The sequence below is a fragment of the Natrix helvetica genome (genome assembly GCF_964273705.1).
Source record: "Natrix helvetica genome assembly, chromosome: Z".
NCBI lineage: Eukaryota > Metazoa > Chordata > Lepidosauria > Squamata > Natricidae > Natrix > Natrix helvetica.
In genome coordinates, this window is record NC_138554.1 from 103,998,110 (window position 1) to 104,012,257 (window position 14,148).

At 39.8% G+C, this 14,148-nt stretch overlaps 1 protein-coding gene across 1 annotated transcript; it reads left to right on the forward strand.

The window, feature by feature from the left end:
* Positions 1-1,501: 1,501 nt before the first annotated feature.
* SOSTDC1 (sclerostin domain containing 1) lies at positions 1,502-6,283 on the forward strand. The gene is made up of 2 exons (XM_081933840.1): positions 1,502-1,746; positions 5,104-6,283. Exons 1-2 carry the CDS (start codon positions 1,560-1,562, stop codon positions 5,517-5,519), a joined length of 603 nt encoding a protein of 200 aa, XP_081789966.1. The 5' UTR covers positions 1,502-1,559; the 3' UTR covers positions 5,520-6,283.
* Positions 6,284-14,148: the final 7,865 nt, after the last annotated feature.

Below are 14,148 nucleotides of genomic sequence, written 5' to 3' on the forward strand. Positions count from 1 at the left end.
CTTAGTTAGAAAGAGTTGGTTGTGTGTGTGTGTGTGTTTCCAAAGTTTTGTTCATCACTCTTGTTAACGTTTCAAAGAGGAAAGTGTGCCCACAAGATGGGCTTTCTGACCTTAATTCTCATTGTGTATTTGAAATATACATTAAAATGTTCTGGTTCAAATACTAGCTTGGGCTGCCTTCCTGCAAACAGTTATACTTGCAAGTTGGAGCCCCAGATTAGAGTATCTGCAAGTCTGGACATTTGCTTTAAAGATGATACTCCATTTTGACACCTGAAATGACAACTGTAATAAGGAATTACCTGGAAAGTACTGTGATAAAGTTAGTCAAGAATCTTTCACTATAGTAAATGCCATTCCAACGTGTACTGGATCTTGTATGGGAAAAAAATGGGGGGGGGATTGGTGTAGACTTACAGTGGTCATTATATAGACATATTATGTGTCATACTGTATATAGATGTTTAACATGGCCAGAAACTTTATTTGTGGAATTGCACAAATATGAAATTACATTGCTATTGTAGTGAAACTCACTGGTAGCAAAGGAAATGATTCTGATTTTAATACAACTCCACTAGCTAAAATAATTTTTCTTTCTTTGTTAAACAGCTTATGACTACTAAATTCATTATTGAACTATATTGTAATATTCTTCATATCTGCAAAAGTTGTTCACATTTTAGGGTTGGAAGTCAATCAACAGCTATACTAATTATTATACATTATTTCAGAGAAAGTTTCTTAGAGTACCAAAGTTGCAGAATGGAGGTGCACACAGAGATTCGTCTCCTGTTAAGATGCATCTTAACTGAAGACTATTCCCAACATAAATATTGCTGACAGAATGATGTGTTGATCAAAGCTGCATTGTTAACATCTATCTCAAGGCATTCCTTAAATTGGTCAGAGGAGCAAGCTGTAAATTTCTCCAGTCCCCCCTTATGTGCAGAGGAAAAATCCCAGAAGAAATAAAGAAAGAGAGGTAGCAGGAAGAAATGGGGATAAAAAGAAGGCAGGGAGGAAGATATTTCCTTAGTACGCTTTCTTTTTCTTTTTTCTTTTTTGTATAATTCTATAGTACAGCGCTGCCTAACTATTCCCAGGTAACTCTCCATCCTCTTTGCCTGCAGATGTATTAATAAGAGGCGGAACGGAGCAGCTCGGCGTTAAAGGACTTCCAATCAGACAAGATGATGCCTCCCCACTTCAATGCAAAGCCGGGCGGGCATTGCTGCTGCCCAGGGCAAAGAGAAGTCATGCCGTTTTACTTCCAGCCAAAGTCCCCGCGGGAGGTCGCGGCTGGCTTGCTCGCTCCTCCTCCTCCTCCTCCTCCCCCCCCCTCAGGCTTCTATTGGTAAAGCCGACCCACTGCGGTTCCAGGGGATCCCACCCTCGCCTGAACGGTGCTGTCATCTGGAACTTCAGATCTGAATGAGCGCCAAACCTCTGGGACTATATAAAGGTGCTCCGCAGGCACGGTGCGGCACTTGGAGAAGAAGTGGCCGCAGAAGCAGAGAAGCACTACATTCCAAGAGGTTTTCGCGATTGCTCTGGCCATGCTTGCTCTACACCTCCCGAGTTTTCTGCTTGCCTGCGCGCTCCTGAAGACCTGCGTGGCATTCAAAAACGATGCAACCGAGATCCTTTATACCCACGTTGTCAAAACTATCCCGCCCGGCAGCCACAACAACACCATGAATCAAGCGAGGCACGGAGGCAGGCATGCAGGATTCGATCGGAGCAGTAAGTATTATATGTGTGTGCGTATTCAGATGTAGTATATTTCCTGTTTAAAACACGGGTGTTCCAGACCGATATGCTCACTGAGATCCTGCAATGAAGAATAATAACCTTTTCTGATTTTCCCCGTAAGGCAGACCAAGGATCTGCTCAGCGATAGGTACAAGTGTTCACCTTTGATTCACTCCTCCAGTGAGACCCAAGTGCCACCCTGAGAAAAAAATAGCTTTATTCAAGGTTAACTCTGCGTCTTTCAAAACCTAAGCATTGAGGCTAGTGTACATCCATGTCTTTAGTTTAGAAATACAAGCATGCTTTTTGAGGCAAGTATTTGTCTCTAGCTATTTCATAAAGCTAACATTTATCTTCAGGCACAGAGCTTTGTTCCATTGCCCCCCTTTATTATATATTTAAAATATTGATTTAGCATTTGCATCAATGAGACCTCTGTAGGAGTCGTTGTCAACCTAAGCGAGTTTAAGATGCTTGACCTTCAAGTCCCAGAATCCTCAGCCCACTTAAATTTGCCAATGTTGAGAAACACTGATCAAGATGTGTAAACAAGCAGGTGTGCAAATATCTTGGCTTCAACCTGCCTTAAAATGTATGCATGTATGCATGCATACATGCATTTAAAGCTATTATATAGAAATCCATCGTCAACCAACTTTGGGCAGCTAAAAGTATTTCTCTCCACTCCCAAGGCCCAGCATCTTGCTTAGTTCTTGCTCAGAGAGAAGTATAAGCAACCAGAAATTCTTTTGTCTTTCTTTAGCCTCAACCTAGTTCTAAAAATATATAAAAGGAAAATGCTATGAACACACTGATCTTTAAAAGAAATAGTTTCATTTTTCAGTGACAGAAAGGCTTAACTACTTTTTCTAGGAAAGGTGACTGGAAGATACAGGAACTATCATGTCAATGCAAGATTACTGAAATAGCTCAGTAGTTATTCACTGTCAGTAAACTGTCTCAGGAATAAAAAAAAACACCATGAAAGCTTATCATGCAGGCAGATATTCAAAAGAACATAATGATGGAGAAGAATTCTTCAGGAAGGAGTCTGAAGTTCTCTGAAAATGTAAAGTTGGTATCTTTTTGAAAACTACTTACTATATCTGATGCCTCATTTTGTCCAGTAGTGGTCCATGCGCCTTTGGCTCAAGAAAAAAATGTTAAATCCAATCAAATCATGTTGGCCCTTTATGTATATCCAGTGCATACCTAAGTTTTATTTCAGTAGATTTTACATATAACTTCCACACTGAATGTACTTCAAAATACACATGCCGATTCTAAAGGAATGACATTGATAGAAGAATCTAATTACATAAAGACTCAATTTCAACAAGTTCTAAAAAAAAAAATGAATTTTTGATTTGCTTATTTTTTCCCTTACATATCAACATAGGCCTTCTGAATGCTGGTAACCTCTTAAGTGTGATACTTATTAGCATAACATCCCAGAATGTTAGCAGATCCAGGAATTTAGAGTTGTAGTTTAATACATTGGGAAGGTTCATGTCATAAGAAAATTACAAAACATTGTTTCCATGATAACATTTACTTTAAGAATATGTAAGACTGAAAGATGTGTGATGAAATTCATGGTGTGCGTTCCTTTCAAAGGGATAATTATGAAAATAAGGATCGGGCTTGTTTCTATGAGGATATATACAGGGCGAAGCAGGCAGAAACATGTCTGCATTTGCTGCTATTTCAGCACCTTAGTACAATGTCACTTGCCTTTAAAAAACGAAATAACATTGCCTCAGGTTGTGCAGGGGTACTCAATTCTTAAGACAAACACTTGCAAGCAGTGGCGTAAATCTATAACCCAGCACTCTAAAGAAAGTGCTATATATTAACTAAGAACATGTACAAAGAATATTGAATTATAAGAATTGTCCTCAAAAATAGAATCAAGTTTATAGATAACATGCAAGCTTTTAATTATTATGATTAGGGTCATTTCAATATAATGTATTAAGCTAAACTGGCATTCAGGATAAGCACACAGAAAATGTAAAACTAATATCTTGGAGAAAATCCAGCTTGAACTGAGATCCAGGATTATTTTCTATGAAAAGCAGGCAGATGAAAGGGAATCTTACAACATGAAGTTATTTCTGATAGCATCAGTAGCTAAGGCGGTACTAACATCAACCTCCTTAGCTTGAGAGAAAACTACATATATTTATATATTGTTTCCTTGGGATGGTTTCCTGCAGTCTCAGAAATTCAGGTTAGAACTGGAGTGCAAGCTGAAATTCAGATTAGAACTGGAGTGCAACTCTGAGTTTTTCAAACCTGAGTTTTATTAAAATATACCCTACTCTAATATGCTCCACATTGATAAGATGGGGTACAAATTTCAAGTGTTTGATAAATGCCTACCCAGAAGACACCAAAATGTTATACATACATACATACATACATACATACACACACACACACACATACACATAATCTCACACACATATATGTACATATATATATATATATATATATATATATATATATATATATATATATATATATATATATATATATATATATATATATATATATATATATATATATATATATATATATATATATATATATATATAAATGTTTTCGTAGATTTTCACGGGTGTAGGTATGCTGGTTTTGTTGTATTCGGGTCTTTTCCCGTGTAAGGTTGAGATTGTCTTTGCAACGTTTCGGCAGGATCTCACCTGCCATCTTTTGAGCCCATGCTTGAAGATGGCAGGTGAGATCCTGCTGAAACGTTGCAAAGACAATCTCAACCTTACACGGGAAAAGACCCGAATACAACAAAACCAGCATACATACATACATACATACATACATACATACATACATACATACATACATACATACATATATATATATATATATATATATATATAAAATGTATGTATGTATGTGTGTGTGTGTGTGTGTACACATACATACACACATATATACACTGCCATTCTTCCAAAATATACATAGTGTAATATGAGATGGATGATTTATGTTCTGCACCCAGTTTGAATTCCCTTCTCTAGAAAAATGATGAAGATACAACATAGCTGTCCAATATGTGTGCAATGTGATATGTGATGTGAGAAATCATAGATTATGCTCTAGCTTCTTTTGTAACTGAAGTATCTTGCAATAAGAATGATTAAGAAGAAAACAGCATAAAGACATTGAAAGTGGAATTGATATGAAGCTTCTGACATCTACATAGTAATTTAGGGTGGAGCTAACTATGATATCATATGAATGACCTTCAAGAAACATTGAGGCTATGTCTGATGCTATCTCTTATATAAAACTTTAAATAAGGGTTTGTTTTGTATTTGACAGGTCGAGTTCAAGTTGGATGTCGGGAACTGAGATCAACAAAATACATTTCAGATGGTCAATGTACTAGCATAAACCCTTTGAAAGAGTTAGTATGTGCTGGGGAATGCCTTCCTTTGCCAGTGCTACCTAACTGGATTGGGGGAGGTTATGGATCCAAGTACTGGAGCAGAAGAAGTTCACAGGAATGGAGATGTGTCAATGACAAAACTCGCACCCAGAGGATTCAGCTGCAGTGTCAAGATGGAAGCACAAGAACCTACAAAGTAACTGTGGTTACAGCTTGTAAGTGTAAACGTTACACAAGACAACACAATGAATCAAGTCATAACTTTGAAGGAGCAACGCAAGCCAAGCCAAATCAACAACATAAAGAAAGAAAAAAGAACAGTAAAACCACGAAGCAGTCTCCAAGTTAAGAACTTAATGTATGTGGAGTGTGCATGTATGTGTATGTGTGTGCAAACATGTACACAAACACACATACACACCTTATTAATGACTCTCTATTTTACAGATGTCACTACCTAACAAAACCCATCTTATGTTGTGGTTGCTTCTTCAATGGGTATATATACATTTATGGCTTTGATCAAACTCAGAAGGGCATTCTTTTCTGAACAATTTTTAGAGGTGACCCTTCTTATTTTAAAAGTGGCCTATAAGCCTACAGTTTATTAGTTTATATATGCATATCTAAATAAAGAAAATGAATATTTTGCCATGGGAAGTCAAACGTTTTATACTGCAGACAGCAACTACTCTGAATTTTTCAAAGGCACTTTCCAGATCACATATTTTATTGGCAGCAAAGAAATCTTATTTAAAATAAATGTTTTAATTAGATTCATTAGAGTGAAATTAAAACATTTATTTTAAACAAGATGTCAATTGGCTGGAATTATTTCCCCCCCATAATATGGTATAATGATATGAACAAACTGCTCAACAAAAAGGAAAAATATAAAGCAGGAAAAAATGAAATTTGAATGAAACCTATTTATTTGACATTGTAATTATTTAATGAATTTTAATGTGCTTTCTATTTTTTAAGATGGCTGTCTGATATCTTTTCCATTCTTTCAAGGATCAAAATATTTTCTTATGATTTGTTACCAAATTAGAATATATATTTGTAGATAATGTAGATATTTTAACCTTTATACTTTTTCTTTAAAAAGAAACACAGTACAAGTAAGACATTTTAAAATGTTTTGTAAATACTCTGTAAAATACATTTTTTGCAGTCCAAAGATTGACTTGTCAATTTCAACCTTTTTAATTAAAAAATTCCAATAACAAGGCCTTTCATTTTGTCTGATGTAATAAAATAAGTGGTATGATAGTATGGTATGTACTATAGCATGTTGGCGAACCTATGGCACGCATTTCCGAGGTGGCACGCAGTGCCCTCTCTGTGGGCATGCGAGCCATCGCCCCAGTTCAGCTCCGCTGCACATGTGCATGTACCTCCCACCAGCCAGCTGTCTTTGTGCTGCACACGTGCTGGGGTGTGATATGTGGAGGGGGTGCATATGTACGGGGGTCTGTGAGTGCACACAGGCAGGGGTGGTGTGTGTGGGGAGCCATCTATGCATGCATGGGATGGGGTGCATATGGGGGGCTGCAGGCGCATTGCATTTTGGAGGTTCGGGGGCATGCACACACTTTGGGCACTTGGTCCAGAAAAGGTTAGCCATTACTGTACTATAGCCACAGAATATATGTAAAATTTATTCTCGGCTAATGCAAAGCCAATGTACTGAACTACATAACCAATTACTTGATTCATACAATAATCTGGCAATAAATGTTCTTTCATTCATCCTACATCGGGAGACTTAGCTAGTATGAAAAATGAGCATTGCCCAACAGAGAACACTATCTTGAAACTTCACTTCACAGCCTTCTTTTTCAGATGATGTCCTCGGTGGTAGGAAAAATACATTAAGGGAGCTACTTCAGTGGCCTTCCAGTTCATATGCCCGTATATATATATGGAAGACAATTGTGCTGGCATTGGCATAACAGCAAATGAATTGAAATGATTTATTGAATGTCTGCATACCATTAAATCTGATGTTTTCTAATTGTACCTCATTAGAACTGAACTCAAGCACACTTGTTTAAAAATAAAACTTTTTAAATCATGGTATCAAGTTTAAAGAGAAAGACTGATTTTGAATAGTAATTCAGTAATCACTAACCACTGGTTAACTAAGGATTGCTATACCATTTGGAATCTTCAACCTGTTGACAATACAAAACATGCCATTTTCTTGTATTCTTTGTTCAAGTTCTTGGATATGGCCAACATAGTTATTTTTATTTCCCTTAGCCTCACTACAAAAAACCAGTAATGTAGTCCTGTTTATTCCAATATATTTTTGCACCATTCATGCATGCAGTAAATTTTTAAAAAGGAACACTGCCATTTCCACAGCTGCAAAACAGTTGGTCATCTTAGTTATGATTACCAAAATGACTTGTATCTTGAACAATTATTCTCTATACAGATAGTCCTCACCTTACAACCATTTAGTGAACAGTTACAATGGCAAACAAATAATTATTACTGTTTTTCACACATATGATTGCTGAAGCATCCCCATGGTCACGTAATCAAAATTCAGATGCTTGGCAATGGGCATATACTTTGATATTTGCAGTGTTCCAAGGTCATGTGATCACCTTATGTGACCTGACGAGCAAAATCAGTGGGCAAGCTAGATTCACTATTACTAAATTAAGAACTGCAGTGATTCACTTAAGAACTGTGACAAGAAAGGTTATAAAATGGGGGCACTTAACAAATTGAAATTTTGGGCACAACTGGCCATGGGCTGTGGACTATCTGTAATGTCATTTTTAATAGATTACAAATAGGATATTTTCACCCATTTAACTGGACCATTCTTAAAATGTATACAGAGAATGTCTAGAAATACTTGTAGAAATAACTACAATTTCTTGTAGAGAGCGAATATGGTTGATAATCTCTGTTATCAGAGGCTTATTATAATCAGATCTTTGTGGTAATTCAGACAACAAATCAAATTCATGAATATTAAGCCTACCTTCATTGAAAGGTTGCAATAATGGAATCCTGGAAATCTGAAAATATTTCTGTCTATTGCCTTTATTTTCAGAGAACTAGGTAGATTTCTATACACATTTTTTCTGTGAGCTCAGATATCTTTTGTCTAATTAAAGTCTAGCCTGAGGGGGCTCCTTATCCTAGTTCCCAAACTTATTTTCACAGCCCCTTACAACTGTATTATTAGTAGTGGTGTTGTAATTTCCTTCTACATAATAGTAGGAAAAAAGGCAGCAAAAAATGACAACCTTCAAGCAACCTTTGCAATAGGTGGGAGGTAATCATATGACTGATCCCCTGAGTCCCTTTTTGGGAGAGGGGGCGGTTTAGAAATACGAAGAATAAATAAATAAATAAAATTTCATGTGCTACCATGTATACCTACTGATATAAAGAGTATTTCTATTTGGATAATTACACTGGGTCAATCACACTGTTTGAACATAGACACTACGTCACATGAAACAGCCCCATATTGTATTAGGAATAGGAAATGAGCCAATAGCAAAAAAGGTGAATAAGTATCTAAAAGGGCATTACTTGTTCACTTGCATTGTCTGGATTCAACATAGCATTTCTGTTCTTGATTTAATCTTGCTCTTGATCTCTGAGCTTGGCACAGTACCAGAATTATTTATGTCAAGTGACTTTATCTTCTGAACCTTAGCTATGTTCTGATTAAAGTATAACGAGCATTTAAAAAGATATCTTGACATATTAACTATATTACCTACTGTAAAATAATAGCTTTTATCTGATACGCTTTTCATTTGCTGAATACAATATATGAAATATTTGAATGGGTGGGTGGTTTATAATGTTAACAGATCTGTTTGCAGTAATAGATAAAGAGTCATGATTAAGCTTCTGTGTGGTTTTAGAATAAAAAGTGTACATTGAAAAGTATTAATTACATTTAAGGACAGGAATGATTACTCTTGTTAAAAATCCAGTACTGAAATGAAATTAGGAACTAAAGCTGAAAGAACAATGTTATTAGTAATTATTAGTAAACTGTTATTTGTTGATAAAAATGTCCTCTGTTAAATATTGGAAAAAAAAATAAAGAAAAGGAATGTATTCTCCTGTGGTACAGAAGTTAATTTGATAGCACCATGAAATACAAATATACAGTGATTTGAATAGATACATTAGGAAAGCATGAATTATTTTTCATTTAAAGCACGATCTACGTAGTATTCTGTTGCAACAAAAAATAGTTTTGTTTTTTTCTATTCTGATTTGTCTCCTTAAAATAATAATAATCTTACTGGCAAAAATCACAACATCTAAAATTCCTTCTTTTTCAATGATCTAGCAATCTTGAAATGTCAAACCAAGTTCAGTACAGGTAGTAGAATAATGCTGACTTTTTAAATAATACCCTTGGAAATACCTAAAACGTTTCTGCTTCATAAATAACAATCATTTCTCTAAACTTGATCTTTGAATCCTTCCTTAAAGAGTGCCATATTAATCATGTGTGAGTTCAACACATTCCACACTGGAATTTTTGTGGCTAATGTGCTAACTTGGAGGGTTTAGACAACTCAGAAAAAATGGTGAGTGCTGAAAAACATTCTCTTTTCATGATGCATTTCCTTTCCTGCAGGCCAGGCAAGAAAGCTTTGATTTAATTTTACTGACATAGTTATAAATGTAGCTTCAGGTTAAAACTTAAATTTGTCTGCAGATTTATGAGCCAGGCAGACATTCTGTCACAGGGCTTCTTCCTTTTGCTTTGGCATTATCCGTTTAACTGAACCTGCCAGAGTTTTCCTGAAAGACAGCCAACTTTTCAAATAATTTCATATTTCTACTTTGCCTTGTAGCCCAATCAATCTCATTACATCAGAAAGGAGCTCCAGTTCTATGCAGAGTTACCAGGGAATCATTCATTTATTCATGCATTCAAATTTAATTGCCATGCAACTCTGTATATAGTAAACTCCATGAAACACAGTGGGTCTTAACTTTGAGAAAAAAAGTACAATAGGAATGCATTGCCCATCTCTTTTCCTTCCTAAATTCAAATGTATTTCCTATTTAACATACGGTATATAAATGCAAAGTTATATTTTCTATAACTAAAGAATTACCTTGAATACATAATGCCATGTACAAATAGCATTTATAAATCCCCACTTCAATCCTGCCTTCAATTTGCTATTAACATGTTTTCAAAATAAAATAGATAAAACACAAGGCAGTATGGCTTGCATTGTTATTAAAATGCTGTTTCTAAATTGAAAAGCAAAGGATATCCAGAATTTGGAAGATAACATTGTGATACCAATGCATATTGAATGCATGCACATTTTGCACTATAAATATGGATTTATAGCACTTAATTCTTACTGATGCTAGACATAAGAAGTACAAATAAATTGCTTCACAAATTATTCACATATCTGCCAAAGATCATAAGCTAAACCCTGTCTTATGTGTGGTGCATCCCGAAACACTTGCAAATGTGCTAGTGCAAATTTTTACTTCAAAAAGCAATGTTTCTACATCATTAGTACCATACTTGGTGCAATTAGGACTTATGTAAAGTTCAGATTTTAGAACAGAAACAAGCTTTAAGGATTTACCCTTAAAAAGAATGTTTTAAGGCTTAAAATGTAGACTTCGTGTATACCTACAATCATGTGTAGCATTTTCAGAAAGTCATTGTATCAAAATGTTATCAGAAAGCTCCATTATTATTCAGTGTAAGAACAACATGTAAAACAGCTCTTGTTTCCCCCCCCCCCTGTCCTTGCTTGTATTACTATATTATTGTAGATCATAGTTTATATTCGTGCAGTAGCTATTCATGTTCTGACACTTCCACATGTAAATGCATACATGGGATAGGGATGAGCAAAAATCAAGATGGTTACTTTATTTTTTAACTTTTTTTCCTGCCCATACAAGGTTCAAATTCTGATCCATTAGTTGTGACAAGAATTTACCAACCGACTGTTATGGGTTGACAGAAAGTGACTGGCTCAAAATCATCCAACCAGCTTTCATGCCTAAGGTGGGACTAGAAATATCTGTCTCCTGGTTTCTAGTCTGGTGCCTTAACCCCAAAGTTGTTTTCTCTCTCACCACCTCTTTTTTTTAAAAAAAAAATTAAATCTGTTGCGGAATACACCACAAGTTATGGGTATTTTAGGATTCACTCCATTTATTGCCCAGACTAAGACCAAAAACAGCTGGGCTTAGAAGGCCACCCCTCATTTACTAAGGAACCCACATCTGTACTACATTTATTTTCAATCCACCTTGGACTGTCACCTCATTTTATGATATCTCCACCTGCTTCACCTTCACGTCCCGGAAATATTTGGAACATTTTCCCCTCCAGCTCCCCAGTAACATCTCAGCCTCCGGCTATTAACTATTAATTTTTACCATCTGCACCCTTACCCAATTGGGTTTTAATACTTCATCAATTTACTCAAGGCTAGACCTGCTCCGCCTGCGGGAGGCCCCGCTCTCGCAGGTATGGCCCTTGGCTCTCTCAAGGGCCTGCCTTGATGACGGGTTTGTGAACCCCGAGAGGTGGAAGAAACGGAGGCTGAGGGGCTTTTTATCCAAAAGTTTTTTATTGTTATTAAGGGGTTCCAGGGAGGGGGGGTGTGATAACCAGGCCGGGAGAGGCGCCAGTGCCAGTGCTGGACGGACAGGTGAGTCCGGGAAGGAAGTGAGCGGAGCGGGGGGGGAGAGGGAACAAGAGATTCCAATAGAGGGTTGTTTGATTACAACGGTCGCGGGGAGGGGGGGATGCGAGGACAAGAGAAGATCACAAGGTCGGTTGGGAGACCGTGGTTGTTGGCTATACCCGGTCGTCTGCACCAACCCCCGCAACCTAGGTGGCCAGGAACTACAGAGCCCGGACCTACGGCTGATGCTTTGCAATGCAAGGTCCGTAACCAACAAGGCCCCCCTCATTAATGAGTTGATCTCTGAGGGGGAGCTAGACCTTGCAGGGATAACGGAAACCTGGTTGGGCCACGAGGGTGGTTTACCCCTCGTGGAAATGTGCCCACCAGGTTTCCGTGCATTCCATCAGCCTCGGGCCCTGGGTAAGGGTGGTGGGGTGGCGGTAGTTATACGGGAAGGTCTAGAGCCGAGGGAGTTCACTGTTCCTCAGATATCCGGGTGTGAGTCCCTTGGTGTGAAATGGGGCCCACGGAGGCAGTTGGGTTTGCTGATTGTATACTTGGCTCCTCGCTATACATCAGCAGCCCTGCCCGAGCTCCTCGAGCTGATCTCGGAGACGGCGGTTGAGATCCCCAGGCTCATGGTCATGGGAGATTTCAACCTGCCGTCGACGGGAGCAGCATCTGAGGTAGCTCGGGAGTTCATGGCTTCCATGACAGCCATGGGCCTGACCCAGTTAATTCAGGGCCCCACACACGAAGGAGGCCACACATTGGACCTTGTCTTTGTATCTGAGCAGTGGACGAGTGATCTGGGTAGAGGGGATTTTACTGTTACACCCCTGTCATGGTCAGATCACTCATGTCTCCGGCTTAACTTCCCTGGCGCTACCCCCCACCGCGAGGAGGCGGGACCAGACGGTCCACGCTGGTACCGCCCCAAGCGCCTGATGGAGCCGGATAGGTTCCAGACGGAGCTTGGGCCATTACCTGTAGCCCTGACCCGCGCTCGGTCGGAGGACCTAGCGGCCGCCTGGAATAGGGCGGCGGCTGGGGCCTTGGACCGGATTGCGCCTTTGCGACCTCTCCTGCGGCAGCGACCCACCCGGGCTCCTTGGTATACCGAGGAGCTGAGGGTGATGAAGCGTCACAGGAGACGTCTAGAGAGCAGGTGGAGGTCCTCACGCTCCGAATCTGATCGAACACAGGTAAGATCCTACTTGCGGACCTACCTGGTGGCATTAAGGGCGGCCAAACGTAGATATTGTGCCACCCTTATTGCGTCCGCGGATAACCGCCCTGCTGCCCTGTTTAGGGTGACCCGCTCCCTCTTGTCACAGGGGACGCAGGGGGCATCTTTACAGGGCAGAGCAGAGGAATTTGGGGAATATCTGCAGGACAAAGTCGCTCAGATCCGGAGCGGATGGGCCCCACTCAGTGGACCAGACGAGCCGCCAACAGCGAGTCTTGTGAGACCATCCTGGGAGGAGTTTGATTCTGTTGCCCCCGAGGATTTAGATAGGTTGCGTGGACGGCTGCGACCCACCACATGTTTAATGGACCCGTGTCCCTCCTGGTTGGTACTGGCATCTTGGGAGGTGACACGAGGCTGGCTTCTGGGCCTGGTGAATGCCTCATTGGGTGAGGGATCCTTACCAACCGCCTTGAAAGAGGCGGTGGTGAGGCCCTTACTTAAGAGGCCCTCACTCGACCCAATGGAGCTAGCTAACTATCGTCCAGTCTCCAACCTTCCGTTTCTAGCGAAGGTTGTTGAGAATGTGGTGGCCCAGCAGTTTCCACGACACCTTGACGAATCCGAGTATCTAGACTCACGCCAGTCCGGCTTCCGACCTGGGCACAGCACAGAGACAGCCTTGGTCGCGTTGGTTGATGATCTCTGGAGGGCCAGAGATAGAGGTTGCTCCTCTATCCTGGTCCTATTAGACCTCTCGGCGGCTTTTGATACCATCGACCATGGTATCCTATTGCGCCGGTTGGAGGGGATGGGAGTCGGAGGTACCGTTTTGCGGTGGTTCGGCTCCTACCTCTCCGACCGGAGGCAATGTGTGTTGACAGGGGGACAGAGGTCGACCCCGAGGCCACTCACTTGTGGGGTGCCACAGGGGTCGGTCCTCTCGCCTCTCCTGTTCAACACATATGTAAAGCCGCTGGGTGAGATCATCCGTGGTTTTGGGGTTGAGTATCACCTCTACGCTGATGATACTCAGCTGTATATTTCAACTCCAAACCACCCCAACGAGGCTGTCGAAGTAATGTCCCGGTGTTTGGAGGCCGTCG